Source organism: Carcharodon carcharias, chromosome 1 (genome assembly GCF_017639515.1).
Source record: "Carcharodon carcharias isolate sCarCar2 chromosome 1, sCarCar2.pri, whole genome shotgun sequence".
Taxonomy (NCBI): Eukaryota; Metazoa; Chordata; class Chondrichthyes; order Lamniformes; family Lamnidae; genus Carcharodon; species Carcharodon carcharias.
Window position 1 is genome coordinate 199,086,820 of NC_054467.1, and position 16,690 is coordinate 199,103,509.

Below are 16,690 nucleotides of genomic sequence, written 5' to 3' on the forward strand. Positions count from 1 at the left end.
AAACAGATATAAAGTACTTGTGGATGCCATGAACATGTAACTTTATAGGTAAGCTGACATACAGAGAGATAGAATGAGGGAGGGGGTAAGAGAGAGACGAGTGAAATAATGGCCGGAATTTTTCCCTTGTCGGGTGAGCTCAGTGGGAGCAGGTGGGGACGGTCGGGAAGCTGACCACCACCCACGATGGGCTCCGCTCCGTGATTTCATGCAGATGGCCCAATTAAGGTCCACCCTGCATGGACCGCAAGTGGCAGCGCTCAGCGCTACCTGTGCAGGTGGAGGAGAAGAGGGAGAGCGGGCCTGGCACACAGTTCACGCATGCGCGCGGAAGTGCGCTTCAATCTCCCTGAGGCATGGAGCTACCCTCAGGGAGACTGAAGCGCTTTTTTAAAAAATTATTAAAGACAGTAAAAATTAAAAAAACATGTCCCCTCATACGACTCTGTCACATGAGCTGAGACATGTTTTTAATTCAAAAGTAAAGTTTTCAGTTAATGTTTATTTGCTTTAGGAAAAGTCATCCCGCTTGTGGATGATGTTTCCTAAAAAATGTAAAGGCCTCATGGCCTTATCGCCTGCCTGCCAACCATTAAGCTGGACGGGTAGCGTTAATTTGATTTTAATTAGCTCATTAATGGCCTTAATAGGCCTTTGAATTGTCAGTGGACGTGCAGCCAACTCCGGTGTGTGCCCGCCAAACGAAGTATCGTACGAGCATGCGAAGACATTGGGACACACACCCGAAGTCATCGTACATCATATTACACTCAGGTGTGTCGGGTGTGCGCCCGCACGCTAAACATAAAATTCTGGCCAATGTGGGGGAAGGAGGGGGTGGGGGAGCAGAGAGAGGAGTTAGGTGTTCCTCAGATTTTATAGCCCTTTAATTAAATTTGCACTGCTCTACCCTGTAAGATCTCTGTGGAATTCTATAATGCAATCGAGGAATAATCAGATGTGGAAATATGTACAAAACAGAATCAAAGGCTGCTTTATGAAATACCACAGAGATCTTAAACATTTTGATCTTAAACATTTCAGCATTTTAGTTAAGAGCCTTCACACCAATGTGTATTTCTAGCATGTTCTGCTTTCATTTGAAATTTCGAGCACTTGAATTTTTTCTCCTCTTTTAACTTATAGATGCTTGCTCAGCTGAAGTGAAACAGCCCATAATGCACAACTTACTTAGTATATCACAGAACCAGTGATATTAGATATTACATTGTGCACATGTAGTCCAGGTTAGTGCTCAGGTATACATACAACAACGTAGTCAGCTGAGCCTAATTCTCACAGCTTGGTCTCAATATTTATGAGAAGGTGGCAGGGGGTTGGGGGGGGCAGGGTCGCGTAAGGGAATCTGAAAATGACCCAAAAAGTTGGGGATGCAGAGGTCTTAAGTCGTCTTTACCATTTTTTAACTCCATTTCCCACCCAGTAGATAACCAAATGGATAGCCTGAGCCTGGCTGGCAGGAAACAGGAGACTGCAATCTGGAGCCCTTGGAGACAATACCCAGCAATTGAGGGGATGGACAGTTCTGCAATCAGGAGGTTGGGGAGAGACCTCAATCAGGGCAGGGAGGAATGCCCATGAACTGAAGAAGAAAGTTTCCTGTGATTGAAGCTGGGAAGGGGTTGACAACAGGGGCTGAGATAGATCAAAGATTTCCCCGCATTGAAGGTTTCCCAAAGGTTAGGAGGTCCTCCTGCTCCTCATGGCCCACATGGAGCACTTACCTGGAAAGCCTGAATGTTACAGTCAGGTGAGGAGGGGTCAAATGGCTTCCCTCTTTTCCCTCTCCGCGTTTGACCGCAACAGGTTTTTTTTTGAAAAGGATATACTTCCCAGTTCAGTAGGTGTTTAACAATTTACATGCTGCGAACATAAAAGAGACAGGGTGGAATTTTCTGCTCCCGTTGGCAGCGGGTGTCATGGCAGGGGTAAGTGGACATTATGGCGAGAAGGCCATAATTGGTTTTATGCCACTGTGAAACCAGTTTGTGATCATTCACTCCAACCATCAATGGCATTTCCCACCAGCGCACATCAGAAACCTCATTTCAATACTTTAGCATCTCATTATAAGCCCTGCTCTCCGGAATCATCCCCCCACTCTGGATCATCCTGGCACTCACGCAATATGTTTCACAGCTGTACATAAATAACGTGCATCTGGCGAGCTGCACTTCACTCGGGACCTCAAGGTTTGTTTGCCTACCTTGTTTTGGGTAGCGCTCACGGTCATCAGCTCCAGGCTTCATAGACAGCACCACATCACTTTTAGGGGGGCTCACGGGCAGGTCTCTACTACCAGACCAGCCATAAGATGGGGGTGGCTTTTCAATGGCTACAGGGCTAGGGCTTGCTTGGGGAAGGGGGAGAAGCGGCCACAAGCAAGGGGAGAACCTGCAGGGCAAGGGCTATACTGGGGCAGGGGGGTAGGAGGTGTGTGTGGGGACACATGTTGATCTGTGCAAGTAGCCTCAAGATGGTGAGGGCTGAGGAGGCAGTCTCCAGAGGAGATGAGGCCAGATGGAAATGTGAGGGTTTGCGTGAGGGAATGAGTGGTGATGTCCCTTGAGCTGGCAGTGAGTGTGTGATGGGCTTGAGTGTGTGAGTGACGAGATGGTTGCCTTACCCTGGCAGCACAGATCATTCATTCTCTTTCTGCACTGGATGGCCAACCTCTTCTGTGCAGCATTGGCGTTGATCACCGCTGCCATCCCCTACCAAGCCAGAGTGGTGAGATTGCTGGACCTGCTGTGGCCAGAGTGGAGTGGAGGACATCATGGCGGGCCTCCAAAAGGCATTCCAGTGATGGGTCACTGAACTCTTCTTGGCTTTCAGGGCCATGTTTTCACTGAAGCAGTCCTGGGCTGCAAGCATTGAGAACTATGTGTACATCTGCGGTTTAGAAATGTAGTGAGGAAACAGTAAGGTAATAGCGGGGTGGGCAATTCAGAGGCCGCCCGCTAGCGAGACAGCATGTTTTCTGTGGCAGCATAAATAATGAGGCCAGAATATGGCGCAAAAGCCCACCACTGCAGCTGATGGGTGAAATGGTGTTTTTCACACCTGCTACCGCCCTTGGTGCAATTCTGACACAATTCCACCCACAATCAGGCAGACTTTCATGCATTTTAACAAAGAAATAGGCTAGCTTTATTATACTTAACCCAATCTAAGTAAAAACAATAAAATACACACATATACACACAGTCAAAGTTTATACACACACACACACAAATAGATTACACAGTGGGGAAGGATAGATTAATCAAATTAGAGTCCAAAGAAAGAAGAGGTATACAGTCTGTGGGACTTGGTGGCTTAGTTAGCTTCAGGGCCATGCAGATGTGGTGCCTCCATCTCAGTCGACAGGAATGTGGAGGGTACAGTAATGCAAACTGAGTAGCCATCTTTGGTTGCAAGTTCAAGTCATGCTTTCAGCGGGATTTTGTGGTCCCACCAGCGGTAGGCCACACCGCAGGTGGGATGGGAAAATTTGGAGCGCAGCCAAAAGTCAAATTTTTTTGTCCCACTCGTGACTTTGCCCGCCACTGGTGAAGCCAGAAAATCCCAGCCTTAATCTCTGCTTTTAAAAATTCACTTTGGGTTTCCAGCAGGTAGGGTTAAAGAACATCATTTGCCATAAACCATGTTTTCATGACACTAGAGTTCTCATGTCCCATTTACTACTGGTTTTTCTAACCTTGGGAAAGGTGATGAGGTTGACTCAGGATGTTATAAGGTGCTGGTTTGGGCAGAGATACATTTATGACTGAACTTAGTCTTTGCAAGCCATCAAAAATAAAAGAGGAGTCACTGTTAAATTTTCAGGTTTTGCACTAAATATTTTCTCCAGTTCAGTGTCACTATTCACTCCAATAGGTGGACTGTGGTCTGTGATCTAGAGTGCACCTTAGCTGCCATAGTCTAATTAAATGATGAAGTGATCTGGGAACTGGAACCTGTGCAATGTGTGCTCTTTACTGTAATCTTGAACATGCTTTCTCATGTGTTTTCCTGGCTTTACAAGACTGGAAAGCACTCGAGTGAAATAAGGCACAATTGAAAACCAGCAAGTTGGTGTATTTTACGGGAAGTACGTGAACAGAATGAAATGTTCACTGTAAGATCTGCTAATGTTCCATGAAAACAACAAAAACATAAAAAACCCCTTTGGCACTCTGAGGTGGAAACTCAGGTTAGCTACACACAAACGAAAAAACCTGTGTTTGGACATCCAGTCTGATGTCTCTGTGTGAGTGATCTAAATCTATGTGCATAAATGCCTTTCCTGATTTAATTCTCTCGATGGATATTCCACCCACGTTGACTGAAGACAAAAGGTGGTAGGAAAGGCTTCCCAAGGATAATTAGTTAACTGATGGCTAGGTCTCTAAGCTACAGAATATCATGGAGAAACTGTTTTATGGCTGTCCAGCAATAGGTGGGTAGCTAACTAACACTTCAAATTACCATGACCACCACTGTTATTTAATGTCTGCTGGTTAATGATAAGTCAAAAAACGCTGCATTCCCTTGAGTGTTCAGCCCTTATAAGCTAACAGGAAGACTGGAGATTATGGGGCAGAGTTCTCCTAAATAAAATTTCAGCTACTAACAGTTAACTCTGAATCATGCACCAAGAGCTTTTTCTATGATGTTATGTTTTAAGCAGCAGCAGGTGGTAATAGTCACTCAGAGCTAAGTACCTGCTTTCTTCAAGCAGCACCATTTCCTCGGAGTGCTTTGACAGCACTATAGATGTGTTAGGGCTGGAAAATTCCGATCGCAAGCCAGAGGCTGGATACTTTCCAATTTCATTGAACTGAAAAACAAAGTGAGTTGCCAGCTTGTGTTTCTGTATCTGTGATCGTCTATGGCTTGTCGCCATACACCAACTCCACATCTGTACCCAAAAAAAATATACTTCTTAATTTAAGCCAAAATGCTGGAATTGCACAGCAGCTCAGCTACCATTTCCAACAACAAGATAGACAGTGTAAAATCTGATGCACACGCCTGGTACAAGTAGTGCCAGATGCAATATTGGCGAGCTAACGAACGTCTAATGGGTGTATGGAGAATAGGTAGGTTATGACTTCAGTCAGCATGTAGCACTGATTTTGATGCTAGCGCTGCCATTTTGGAGCTCATTGCTCCAGCTAACATGATGATCTCTTAATCATTCAGGGGCTTATCATGCGTTTATCAGCAGAAGGACCCCTCACCAGCACTATTTAAAGGGATTCTGAATTATTTTCAGATCAGTTGCTGACTTACTTTTACTGTCTGTTGCTCAGATTGTACAAGTATTTGGCACTTGCTAGTGTTCTTTAGAGTTACTGAAGTCCACAGGGAGTAACACGGCAGGTATTTAAAGGAAAACAAAAACAGAATTACCTGGAAAAACTCAGCAGGTTCTGCAGCATCAGCGGAGAAGAATAAAGAATAAAGTAATAATATTTAAAGGAGTTGGTCTTGCCTTCAAGGTTCTGCACAAACCAATTATTCCCAGATATGGGTGCCACAGTATGCATTCTCCTTGGAATAAAGGTTCATTGCTAAGATTACTTTCACAGCCATTGGCAATGCCATCCCTGTCCTGCACTAAAGCTGCAGTTGTGACTCAAGCAGGTGGCAGATTTCAGTGAGGACATTCTTTATTGAAATACAGACATCACACACATTGGGTGGAATTTTATGCTGACGGGATTTTACGGTCTAGCTGAGGTCAATAGCCTTTTGAACGGCTCGCTGCATTTTACGGATCGGTCCCAGCCGAAACAGGGCTGTAAAATTCTGTCCATTGTTCCTTGCTGAGGCTCATGTAGGAGAATTGTTTCCTGAACAATTCTGCTGCTGTACGCATTCTCCTTCAAATAAAGTATGACTGGGAGAAAGAGCAGAAAGCACACAGAGCAGGCCAAGCTGCTACAGGAGGAGGAGGAGAAAAGTTATCTGCAGGAGGCCATATCCACTTACAATGTTCAGGAAACAATTTTCCTACATCAGCCTCAGCAAGGAACAATGGGCAGACTTATACAGTCCCGTTTCGGTGGGGGAGGAGCCGTAAAATGCAGCGAGCCGTTCAAAAGGCTATTGACCTCAGCTAGACTGTAATATCCCATCAGCATAAAATTCCGTCCAATGTGTGTGATGTCTGTATTTCAATAAAGAATGTCCTCACTGAAATCTGCCACCTGCTTGAGTCACAACTTCAACATTAGTGCAGGACAGGGATGGCGTTGCCAGTGACTTGCCAGTGGCTGTGAAAGTAATCATGGTAATGAATCTTTATGCATCATGCTCCTTCCAGGCTGGAAGTAAAGACATTTGCAACATCTTGCAATTTTCCATCCACTGTTGCTAAAGGGAAGTCAATAAGGCTCTCTATTTGAAGTGAGCTAATTACATCTCATTATCTTTTGCCTGAAGGTAGCAGGCAGAGTGATCACATGGCTTCATGAGGGTTGCAGGCTTCACGGTGCAGGATGCCAGAATTGCCTTGCCAGCATTTTGAGGGCACTGCATGTCAACTCTGAGATGTATTGCAACCGAAAGGGAATCCACTCCCTCAGCATCCAGCTGGTGTGCAACCACACGCAACTAATCATGCAGATCAATGCTCTGTATGCTGGCAGCACTCACGATGCCTTCATTGAACAGCAGTCTGTTGTGCAAACTATATTTGAACCTTGGCATCAGAAGCAACGGACACAGATTAATTCCACATCATGATCCCAGTGCATGTTCTTGGGGACCATCAAATTTAACCCCCAGGGTGTTCTAGAGACGAAAGCAATCATCAACATGATGATGTTGATGAGTCCTAACCAAAAAACAACATTTGTAAGGAAGAATCATGCTCCACTAGATTACTTTGTTGATTGTTAAGAAATTTCCCTCAGTTAAAATTCAACTCCCCACTTTTTAACTTGGCATAAGCGCTGTGTGCAGGGATCCAAGGCATGGGGGAGGACTTCATGACTCACTGCATGTGGTCCTAGAGAAATTTTAACACCAGGGTCTCATTTCCATGTTCAATGTCAGGCTCCTGTGTGAATCCAGCAGGAATAAATCCTGAGTCAGCACGCGGGAGCATGACATGTTACATTTGAAGTGCCTTTAAGACAATGTCATTCCTATAGAATTCTGACTGGGGATAAGTTGGGAGTTTCGTAAAGAGGAATTCTTTGTTTTCTGTTGGGGATTGTCTCTTTGTCTAGCCATTAAACAAGCTTTTTCCCTTCTTTGACTGAAAGGAGTATCTTGGAAATTTTGGCGGTGAGGGTGAAATCTACTGTTTAGCAGCTGACTTAGAAGCAGTATTACATTTCACAGACAGAAAACAAACTTCTGTAGTCTGTATTTCTCTGGCTGATGTGCTGCTACTGGTTATAATCAACAGGAACTTTACAGCAAAGAAAGGCTTGACTAATGCTGTGGTATTAAGGCACTGGATGGTTGCCCAGCATTCTGGTTGCCCACATACTGTTCAGAAATAGCTCATTGTCGGTCTCAGTACAGCAATGTTAACCTTTTACTTTCCCAACACGTGAAATGCTGGTTTTCCTCTTAGTTATCCCTAGTCAACCACAGTTGTGTGAAGTATGCAAAGGAGGCTTGATTATTGTTTAAGCTTGTCCTTCTGCACCCCGGGCAATGCAATGCTTTTTAAAAGTTCATTTATGGGATGTGAGTTTCGCTGGCTGGACCAGCATTTATTGCCCATCTCTAGTTGCCCTTGAGAAGATGGTTGTGAGCTGCCTTCTTGAATCGCTGCAGTCCATGTGGTGTAGGTACACTCACAGTGTTGTTAGGGTGGGAGTTCCAGGATTGTGGCCCAGTGACAGTGAAGGAACTGCGATATACTTCCAAGTCAGGGTGGTGAGTTTCTTGGAGAGGAACCTCCAGGTGGTAGTGTTCCCATCTATCTGCTGCCCTTGTCCTTCCAGGAGGTAGTGGTCATGGGTTTGGAAGGTGCTGCCGAAGGAGCCTTGGTGAATTCCTGCAGTGCATCTTGTAGGCGGTACACACTGCTGCTACTGTGCATCGGTGGTGGAGGGAGTGAATGTTTGTGGATGTGCTGCCAATCAAGCAGGCTGCTTTGTCCTGGATAATGTCCAGCTTCTTGAGTGTTGTAAGAGCTAAACTCATCCAGGCAAGTGGGGAGTATTCCATCACACTCCTGACTTGTGCCTTGTTGATGGTGGACAAGTTTTGGGGAGTCAGGAGGTGAGTTACTCATCACACGATTCCTAGCCTCTGACCTGCTCTTGTAGCCACACTATTTATAAGGCTAGTCCAGTTCAGTTTCTGGTCAATGGTAACCCCCAGGGTGTTCATAGTGGGAGATTCAGCAATGGTAATGCCATTGAACATCAAGGGGTGATGGTTGGATTCTCTCTTGTTGGAGATGGTCATTGCCTGACACTTGTATGGCATGAATGTTGCTTGCCACTTGTCAGTCCAAGCCTGGATATTGTCCAGGTCTTACTGCATTTGGACATGGACTGCTTCAGTCACGAATGGTGCTGAACATTGTGCAATCATCAGTGAACATCCCCACTTCTGACATTATGATGGAAGGAAGGTCGTTGATGAAGCAGCTGAAGATGGTTGGACCTAGGACACTACCCTGAGGAACTCCTGCAGTGAAGTCTTGGAGCTGAGATGACTGGCTCCAACAACTACAACCATCTTCCTTTGTGCTAGGTATGACCCCAACCAGTGGAGAGTTTCCCCCCAATTCCCATCGGCTCATTTTGCTAGGGCTCCTTGATGCCACACTCGATCAAATGCTGCCTTGATGTCAAGGGCAGTCACTCTCACCTCACCTCGGGAGTTCAGCTCTTTTGTCCATGTTTGAACCAAGGCTGTAATAAGGTCAGGAGCTGAGTGGCACTGGCGGAACCCAAACTGGGCATCAGTTGAGCAGGTTATTGTTAAGCAAGTGCTGCTTGATAGCACTGTTGATGATCCCTTCCATTAGTTTACTGATGATCAAGAGTAGACTGATGGGGCAGTAATTGGCCTGGTTGGATTTGTCCTGCTTTTTGTGTGCAGGAGATACCTGGGCAATTTCCCACGTAGCTGGGTAGATGCCAGCATTGTAGCTGTACTGGAACAGCTTGGCTAGGGGTGCGGCAAGTTCTGAAGCACCAGTCTTCAATACTATTGCCCGAACATTGTCAGGGCCCAAAGCCTTTGCAGTATCCAGTGCCTTCAGCCATTTCTTGATATCATGTGGAGTGAATCGAATTGGCTGAAGGCTGGCATCTGTGATGCTGAGGACCTCCAGAGGAGGCCAAGATGGATCATCACTTCTGGCTGAAGATTGTTGTGAATGCTTCAGCCTTATCTTTTGCACTGATGTGCTGGGTTGCTCCATCTTTGAAGATGGGGATATTTATGGAGCCTCCTCCTCCAGTGATGCGTGGTTGGTAGTGGACAATTAAATGACTGGATGTAGCAGGACTGCAGAGCTTAGATCTGATCATTTGGTTATGGGGTCACTTAGCTCTGTCTATCGCTTACTGCTTATGCTGTTTGGCAAATTGTCCTGTGTTATAGCTTCACCAGGTTGACACCTCATTCTTAGGTATGCCTGGTGCTGCTCCTGGCATGCCTTCCTGCAATCTTCATTGAACCAGGGTTGATCCCCTGGCTTGATGATAATGGTAGAGTGGGGGATATGCCAGGCCATGAGGTTACAGATTGTATTTGAGTACAATTCTGCTGCTGCTGATGGCCCACAGCACCTCACGGATGCCCAGTCTTGTGTTGCTAGATCTGTTCGAAACCTATCCCATTTAGCTCGGCGGTACTGCCACACAACACGATGGAGGGTATCCTCAATGTGAAGGTGGGACTTCATCTCCACAAGGACAATGCGGTGGTCATTCCTTCTGATACTGTCATGGGCAGATGCATCTGTGCCAGGCAGATTTGTGAGCCACTCTTGGTGATGGACACTGAAGTACCCCACCCAGAGTACATTCTGCGTCCTCGTCACCCTCAGTGTTTCCTCCAAATGATGTTCAACATGGAGGAGCACTGATTCATCAGTTGACAGAGGGCAGTATATGCTAATCAACAGGAGGTTTCCTTGCCCACGTTTGACCTGATGCCATGAGATTCTAAAATGGCCTAGAAAGTCACTCAGTTGTGACAAACCACTACAAAGTCATAAAAAAAGAATGAAACCAGACGGACCACCTGGCATCGACCTACACACCGGAAACAACATGCCATGATGTCATGAGACTTCATGGGGTCTGGAATCGATGTTGAGGACTCTCAGGGCAACCCCCTCCTGACTGTATACCACTGTGCCGCCACTTCTGCTGGGTTTGTCCTGCCGGTGGGACAGGACATACCCAGGGATGGTGATGGTGGTGTCTGGGACATTATCTATAAGGTATGATTCAGTGAGGATGGCTATGTCAGGCTGTTGCTTGACTAGTCTGTGAGACAGCTCTCCTAATTTTGGCACTAGCCCCCAGATGTTAGTAAGGAGGATTTTGCAGGATGATCAGGGCTGACTTTGCCATTGTTGTTTCTGGTGTGTAGGTCGATGCCAGGTGGTCCGTCTGGTTTCATTATTTTTTTGTGACTTTGTAGCTGTTTGTCACAACTGAGTGGCTTTCTAGGCCATTTTAGAGGGCATGTAAGAGTCAACCACATTGCAGTGGGTCTGGAGTCACATGTAGGCCAGACCAGGTAAGGATGACAGATATCCTTCCCTAAAAGACATTAGTGAACCAGATAGGTTTTTACAACAATCAACAATGATTCCATGGTCAACATGAGACTTTTAATTCCAGGTTTTTATTGAATTCAAATTCCACCATCTGCCGAGGCGGGATTCAAACCCGGGTCCCCAGAGCATTATCCTGAGTCTCTGGATTACTAGTCAGTGACAATCATGTCGTCGTCGTCATTGCCGTCGCTGACGTCCCTGCTCCTACTCCTACCTCTCCATTCTTGATCCTCAGATGCTCCAAATATCCTGTCTTATCCACTTATTCAGCGCCCGGCAGTCTCTATTATGAACTCATGACTGTCACAACATTTTTTTACCCATTTATAAGAACCTCAAAACTATTATTTCTTACTACCCTCAGTATTCTCTCCCTCCTACATAGTCTACAGGTTTTTAAATCCCATCTTCAGCACTATTTAACCAAGACTTCTTGATTAGCCTTGTATTCTCCCCTGTTCTTTTCAATCTTGATGATGGCGTGCAATATGGGCTTGGCTCTTCACAAAATTTACTGGCACAGCACATTCTCACAATGGTTATTGTGGTGAAAATAAGCCAATAAACCCTAAGTAAAGAGGGTTTTTTTGAACAACAGTGACCTTTTGTTCACACCCTGCTGTTAATAACAGGAATAAACATTTTGGCCCTGTTTTTCTTCCCATTATATACTGCAGGATATAAATATTTTTTCACAAATGCTCTTTACAATAATGAATGGAAGCTTGAAATATGCTTTGTTAAAAACTGCCAAAATCCACATTGCACAGTATGTAACACATCCAGAAACGATGATTGTTAAAATGACGTTTGTTTGTTCTGACAATACAAAACTGTTAGATTTTTGTTTTTCTCTGCTCCCTTGTTTCAGGACATGGAAGACCTTGTTTCTTTCCTCTCTTAAAGGCTGAGCAAGCATTCTGTAATTGTCAAATTCTGTTTGGTAATGCTCCTGTGAAGCACCTTAGGACATTTATATATGAATGCAAGTTGTTGGTATTGAACTCTGGCATCTCAATCAAGTGGCAAATGCTCATTTTGGGGGGAATGTTTGAACGACAACCCCTTCCTTTCCCCGCTATGGGTGGAGGGGGTCAGGGTGATTAAAAACTACACAAGACAATCCCAACCAACAACATATGTGCCTGCTGCCATGTTTCACAGTAGCAAGCTGCATGGCAAGCCTGTGTTTTGTTCATGAGAGGTGGGACACCTCATGATAATATTGAAATCAGAATCCTATGCTGCAGTTAGGAAACTGATTTAAATGTAATGCTGGCCAGCCGGGAAACCCAGCAGGCTAAAGGGGGAAGGGAGAGGACAGATTCAATAGGTAAGTGCTTTTCAGAGCACTGCTTGGAGCTGGGGTACTTCTTCCGGTGCTTCAAGCAAATCTTCTGCCGTGATCGGCAGATCCCTCCCCATCGCTGGCTCCCACTCCAAACCTGCAATCCCACGACCTCTCCTCATCTTCCCCCCACCACCAACTGCTGATCCAACACCCCACCCAAACCCCCAAACTTGCCCTGTTGCTGGGGATCATCCTTTACAGTCCCCAGCTGCAGCCTCCAGCTGTCATTTTCCCAGCTGGCAGCCATCCTGCCTCTCGTGCTGGCCGGCTGCCAAGCAGGAGCCAGAATAAAACAATGATAACGAGGTCAAGCCATTAAAGCTGGAAGGACGTCCATGTTCACAACCTAATCAGGTTTCCCCCCTCCCCCAACCCCAGACGAATATGCTCCCTGGCTGCTTCCTCCCTGCTGCGCCATAAATATTGATGCCTCTGAGTTTACAAAAATAAGGGGCACCACAAGTGAGCCTTTCCATATCTGACACAAACCATGTGCAGACATTCCAGCAAATGTTACTGGGGTCAGAACTGGGAACACTTGCTGATCGATCCTTCCAAATCTGGGGGCACAGAGGTCAATGGTATACTTGCAGATGCAGCCCTAGTTGAAATTGTGACTCATCAGGGCCTGGGAATTGAACATAGGATTTTCCTCATCAGACAGTACATTTACCCATTAAGCCACTTGGGAATTGTAAATTTAGGTTTTCATTTTCTCCCTTATCTTTAGGTTTCCTCCTAAGCCATATTTCATTTCTTGGCGAGAAAGTAGCAAGGTGAAGTACGAGTGACTACCTTTAACATCAAGGCCGCATTTGACCGAGTGTGGCATCAAGGAGCCCTAGCAAAACTGGAGTCAATGGGAATCAGGGAGAAAACTCTCCACTGGTTGCTGTTAGGCCCAGCACAAAGGAAGATGGTTGTGGTTGTTGGAGGTCAATCATCTCAGTTCCAGGATATCACTGCAGGAGTTCCTCAGGGTAGTGTCCTAGGCCCAACCATTTTCAGCTGCTTCACCAATGACCTTCCTTCCATCATAAGGTCAGAAGTGGGGATGTTCACTGATGATGACACAATGATCAGCACCATTCGTGACTCCTCATATACTGAAGCAGTCCATGTCCGAATGCAACAAGACCTGGATAACATTCAAATATATGCTGATAAGTGGCAAGTAACATTTGTGCCACACAAGTGCCAGACAATGACCAGCTCCAACAAGAGAGAATCTAACCATCGCCCCTTGATGTTCAATGGCATTATCATTGCTGAATCTCCCACTATCAACATCATTGGGGTTACCATTGCCCAGAAAATGAACTGGACTAGCCATATAAATACTGTGGCCAACAAGAGCAGGTCAGAGGCTAGGATCTTGTGATGAGTAACTCACTTCCTGACTCCTCAAGCTTGTCCACCATCTACAAGGCACAAGTCAGGAGTTTGATGGAATACTCTTCATTTGCCTGGATGAGTGCAGCTCCAACAACACTCAAGACCATCCAGGATAAAGCAACCCACTTGACTGACACCCCGTCCACCTTCAACATTCACTCGCTCCTCCACCAATGCACAGTGGCAGCAGTTTGTACCATCTACACAAGATGCACTGCAGCAACTCATCAAGGCTTCTTCGACAGCACCTTCCAAACCCACGACCTCTACCACCTAGCAGAACAAGGGCAGCAGATGCATGGGAACTCCACCGCCTGCATGTTCTCCTCCAAGCCATTCACCATCCTGTCTTGGAAATATATCGCTGTTCCTTCACTGTCGCGGTGTCAAAATACCAGTACACCCTCCCTCACAGCAGTCTGGATGTACCTACACCACATGGACTGCAGCGGTTCAAGAAGGCGGCTCACCATCACCTTCTCAAGGGCAATTAGGGATGGGCAATAAATGCTGGCCTTGCCAGGAACGCCCACATCTTGTGAAAGAATAATTTTTTTAAAAGTCAAGGCTTTTACTAGTGCTTCTCTAGAGTCACCTCTTTGGAAATGCACAAAAGCAATTTGAGATGCAACAGTGTTTGATTTTTTCTCAGTCATTCACAGGCGATAAAGTGGTCCTGAGATAACTCTCCCAACATGGACAATAATCGCCACATGTCAGTGAGGAGAATTTTCTAGTATCAACTAGCTGCAATTGCCTGAACTTTCTCTTCATTTGATTACTGGGTCACTGCTGGACCATTTAATATGATGTTAAGGGCTGAATATTCCTGTCTCAAACTGAGATGGAATGGAGATGGGAAGGCAAAATAAATAGCGCAAGTGTCCTGGTCTGCCGTGTCCCTTCCCAGCTCTATTGACTTTCCTATGGGTGGGGGTGGAAGTGAAGTCATCTGCCTCACTGATTGGGCATTTTGAGGTCATTAGGGACCTCGTTAGGAGCTCGCCTCCTGGCTTCCTGAGATTTTTATGAAAGCAGGCAGCTCTTGGGAGCTCTGTGGAGCTGATAATCACACACGGCAATGCTGAAATAGTCACATTTAATGGCAAAAAGTGCAGGTTGAGACAAAAAGAACTACTGAGCTGCAATAAGATTTTAATAATCAACCTTTCCCTACCCTCTGTATTCCCAGCTCAACATTTGCCCTGGCCACTTTGAAGATGAAGATCCTCTCGCTTCTTTTTTAAGACCACACAGACAACAGCCACAGGAATGGCTGCCGATCCAGACCAGAATGCAGCCAACTTCCCTGTGTTCCGCCTCCTTTCCTGCCATCACTCATGGCCATTAACTGGGCAGCAGATCCATCTCTAGGGTTATTAAGACGCTGACCCTGTGAAAATCCCACCACCTGGCAGGCTGCCAATCACGACAGTAATGCATCCTGGATTAGTCCTGGTCTCCCAATTCCTTTCACGAACAGGAAAATCAGGCCCTAAGAGTCAGCCACAAATTATGAGATTGGAGTTGGGTGTTGGGGTAGTAGGTTTTCTTCCTTGAAGGACATTATTTAGAATAGGCAGTTGGTTACTGTATTACAATAATATAGCAGCTTTCACAATAGTTTTCCTGATGTTAGCCCATAAATGATCAGGTTTTTTGCATGTTCACACGCTGCATGGTGGTCTTTAAGCTCACATTCTCCTGGCTGCTAAAAACTATACTGCCATTCTTATTGCTCCACCCCATGGCAAAATATATAAGTGTGCTATCTCTCCACCACTATTTTTAGCATACTATTATCTTCAGATCCCTGAGATAACCCATATTCTCTGTGTTGGCAGACACGTCAATATTGTACTCCAAGTGTTTTTTTAAACCCATCAGAGTTGGTGCAAGTTTTAGTATGCCACATACTGTATAGGCAGAAGGTGAAAATTCTTATCAATACATTGTAAACATCAACAAAATGGAATTCTATAGAAATTTATTGGCATCAATGCCACTAACCATGGTGTAGATGGTGGCGTAATGGTAATATCACAGGGCTAGTAATCCAGAGGTCCAGGCTAATGTTCTGGGGACATGGGTTCAAATCCCACCACAGCAGCCAATGGATTAATAAAAAATCTGGAATATAAAGCCTGTCTCAGTAATAAAAACAAAAATAACAACTCATCGACACCAACACCCATCTAGGACCCTCCACCCCTGCCTGTTCCTCCGTCCCCACCCTTTCTTCCAATCCCAACCCCAGCCGTGTATTCACTATACCCCCTGACCTTCCCCTCTCCGATGCTGAATGTTCAGTGCTCAGCAAAGGACTTAGTTTCATACCCTTACGCCCTCACCTCAATGAATTTCGGGCTCGGCATGATGCTGAACTCTTCTTCCGCCGTCTTCGTCTCCGGGCTCACTTCTTTGGGCAGGAGTCCTCTCCCAGTTCAACGGATCCTTTTACCCATCTCCAATATTCTCCCTCCACCTGGACCCCTCCCTCTGGATTCTTACCTTCTCTTGATCTTTTCATTGAGAACTGTCGGCGCGACATTAGTCGTCTCAATTTCTCTGCTCCTCTCACCCATTCTAACCTGTCTCTCTCTGAACTTACTGCACTCCATTCTCTCAGGTCCAACCCTGACATTGTCATCAAACCCGCTGACAAGGGTGGTGCTGTTGTTGTCTGGCGCACTGACCTCTACCTCGTGGAGGCTGAGCGTCAACTCGCAGACACTTCCTCCTACCTCTCCCTGGACCATGACCCCACCACTGAACATCAAGCCATTGTTTCCAGGACTGTCACTGACCTCATCTCCTCTGGGGATCTCCCTCCCACAGCTTCCAACCTGACAGTCTCCCAACCTCGGACGGCCCGCTTCTATCTCCTACCCAAAATCCACAAACAGAACTGCCCGGTAGACCGATCGTCTCAGCTTGTTCCTGCCCCACAGCACTCATTTCTCGTTATCTTGACTCCCTTCTCTCTCCCCTTGTCCAGTCCCTTCCCACCTACATCCGTGATTCCTCTGACACCTTACGTCACATCAACAATTTCCAGTTCCCTGGCCCCAACCGCTTCCTCTTCACCATGGACGTCCAATCCCTCTACACCTCCATCCCCCACCAGGATGGTCTGAGGGCCCTTAGCTTCTTCCTCGAACAGA

General features: G+C 46.0%; 1 protein-coding gene across 4 annotated transcripts in view; it reads right to left on the bottom strand.

Annotated features, from left to right (window-relative positions):
• pdzd2 (PDZ domain containing 2) overlaps positions 1-16,690 on the bottom strand; it is a 648,685-nt gene that overhangs the window by 243,043 nt on the left and 388,952 nt on the right. The window contains exon 2 of one of the 4 annotated variants that reach the window (XM_041183078.1): positions 4,728-4,843. The exons of the other annotated variants lie outside the window; for them this stretch is intronic. Within the exon in view, the coding sequence (XP_041039012.1) occupies positions 4,728-4,843 (116 nt within the window). The remainder of the gene's footprint in view (positions 1-4,727; positions 4,844-16,690) is intronic. 4 annotated transcript variants of the gene reach the window in all.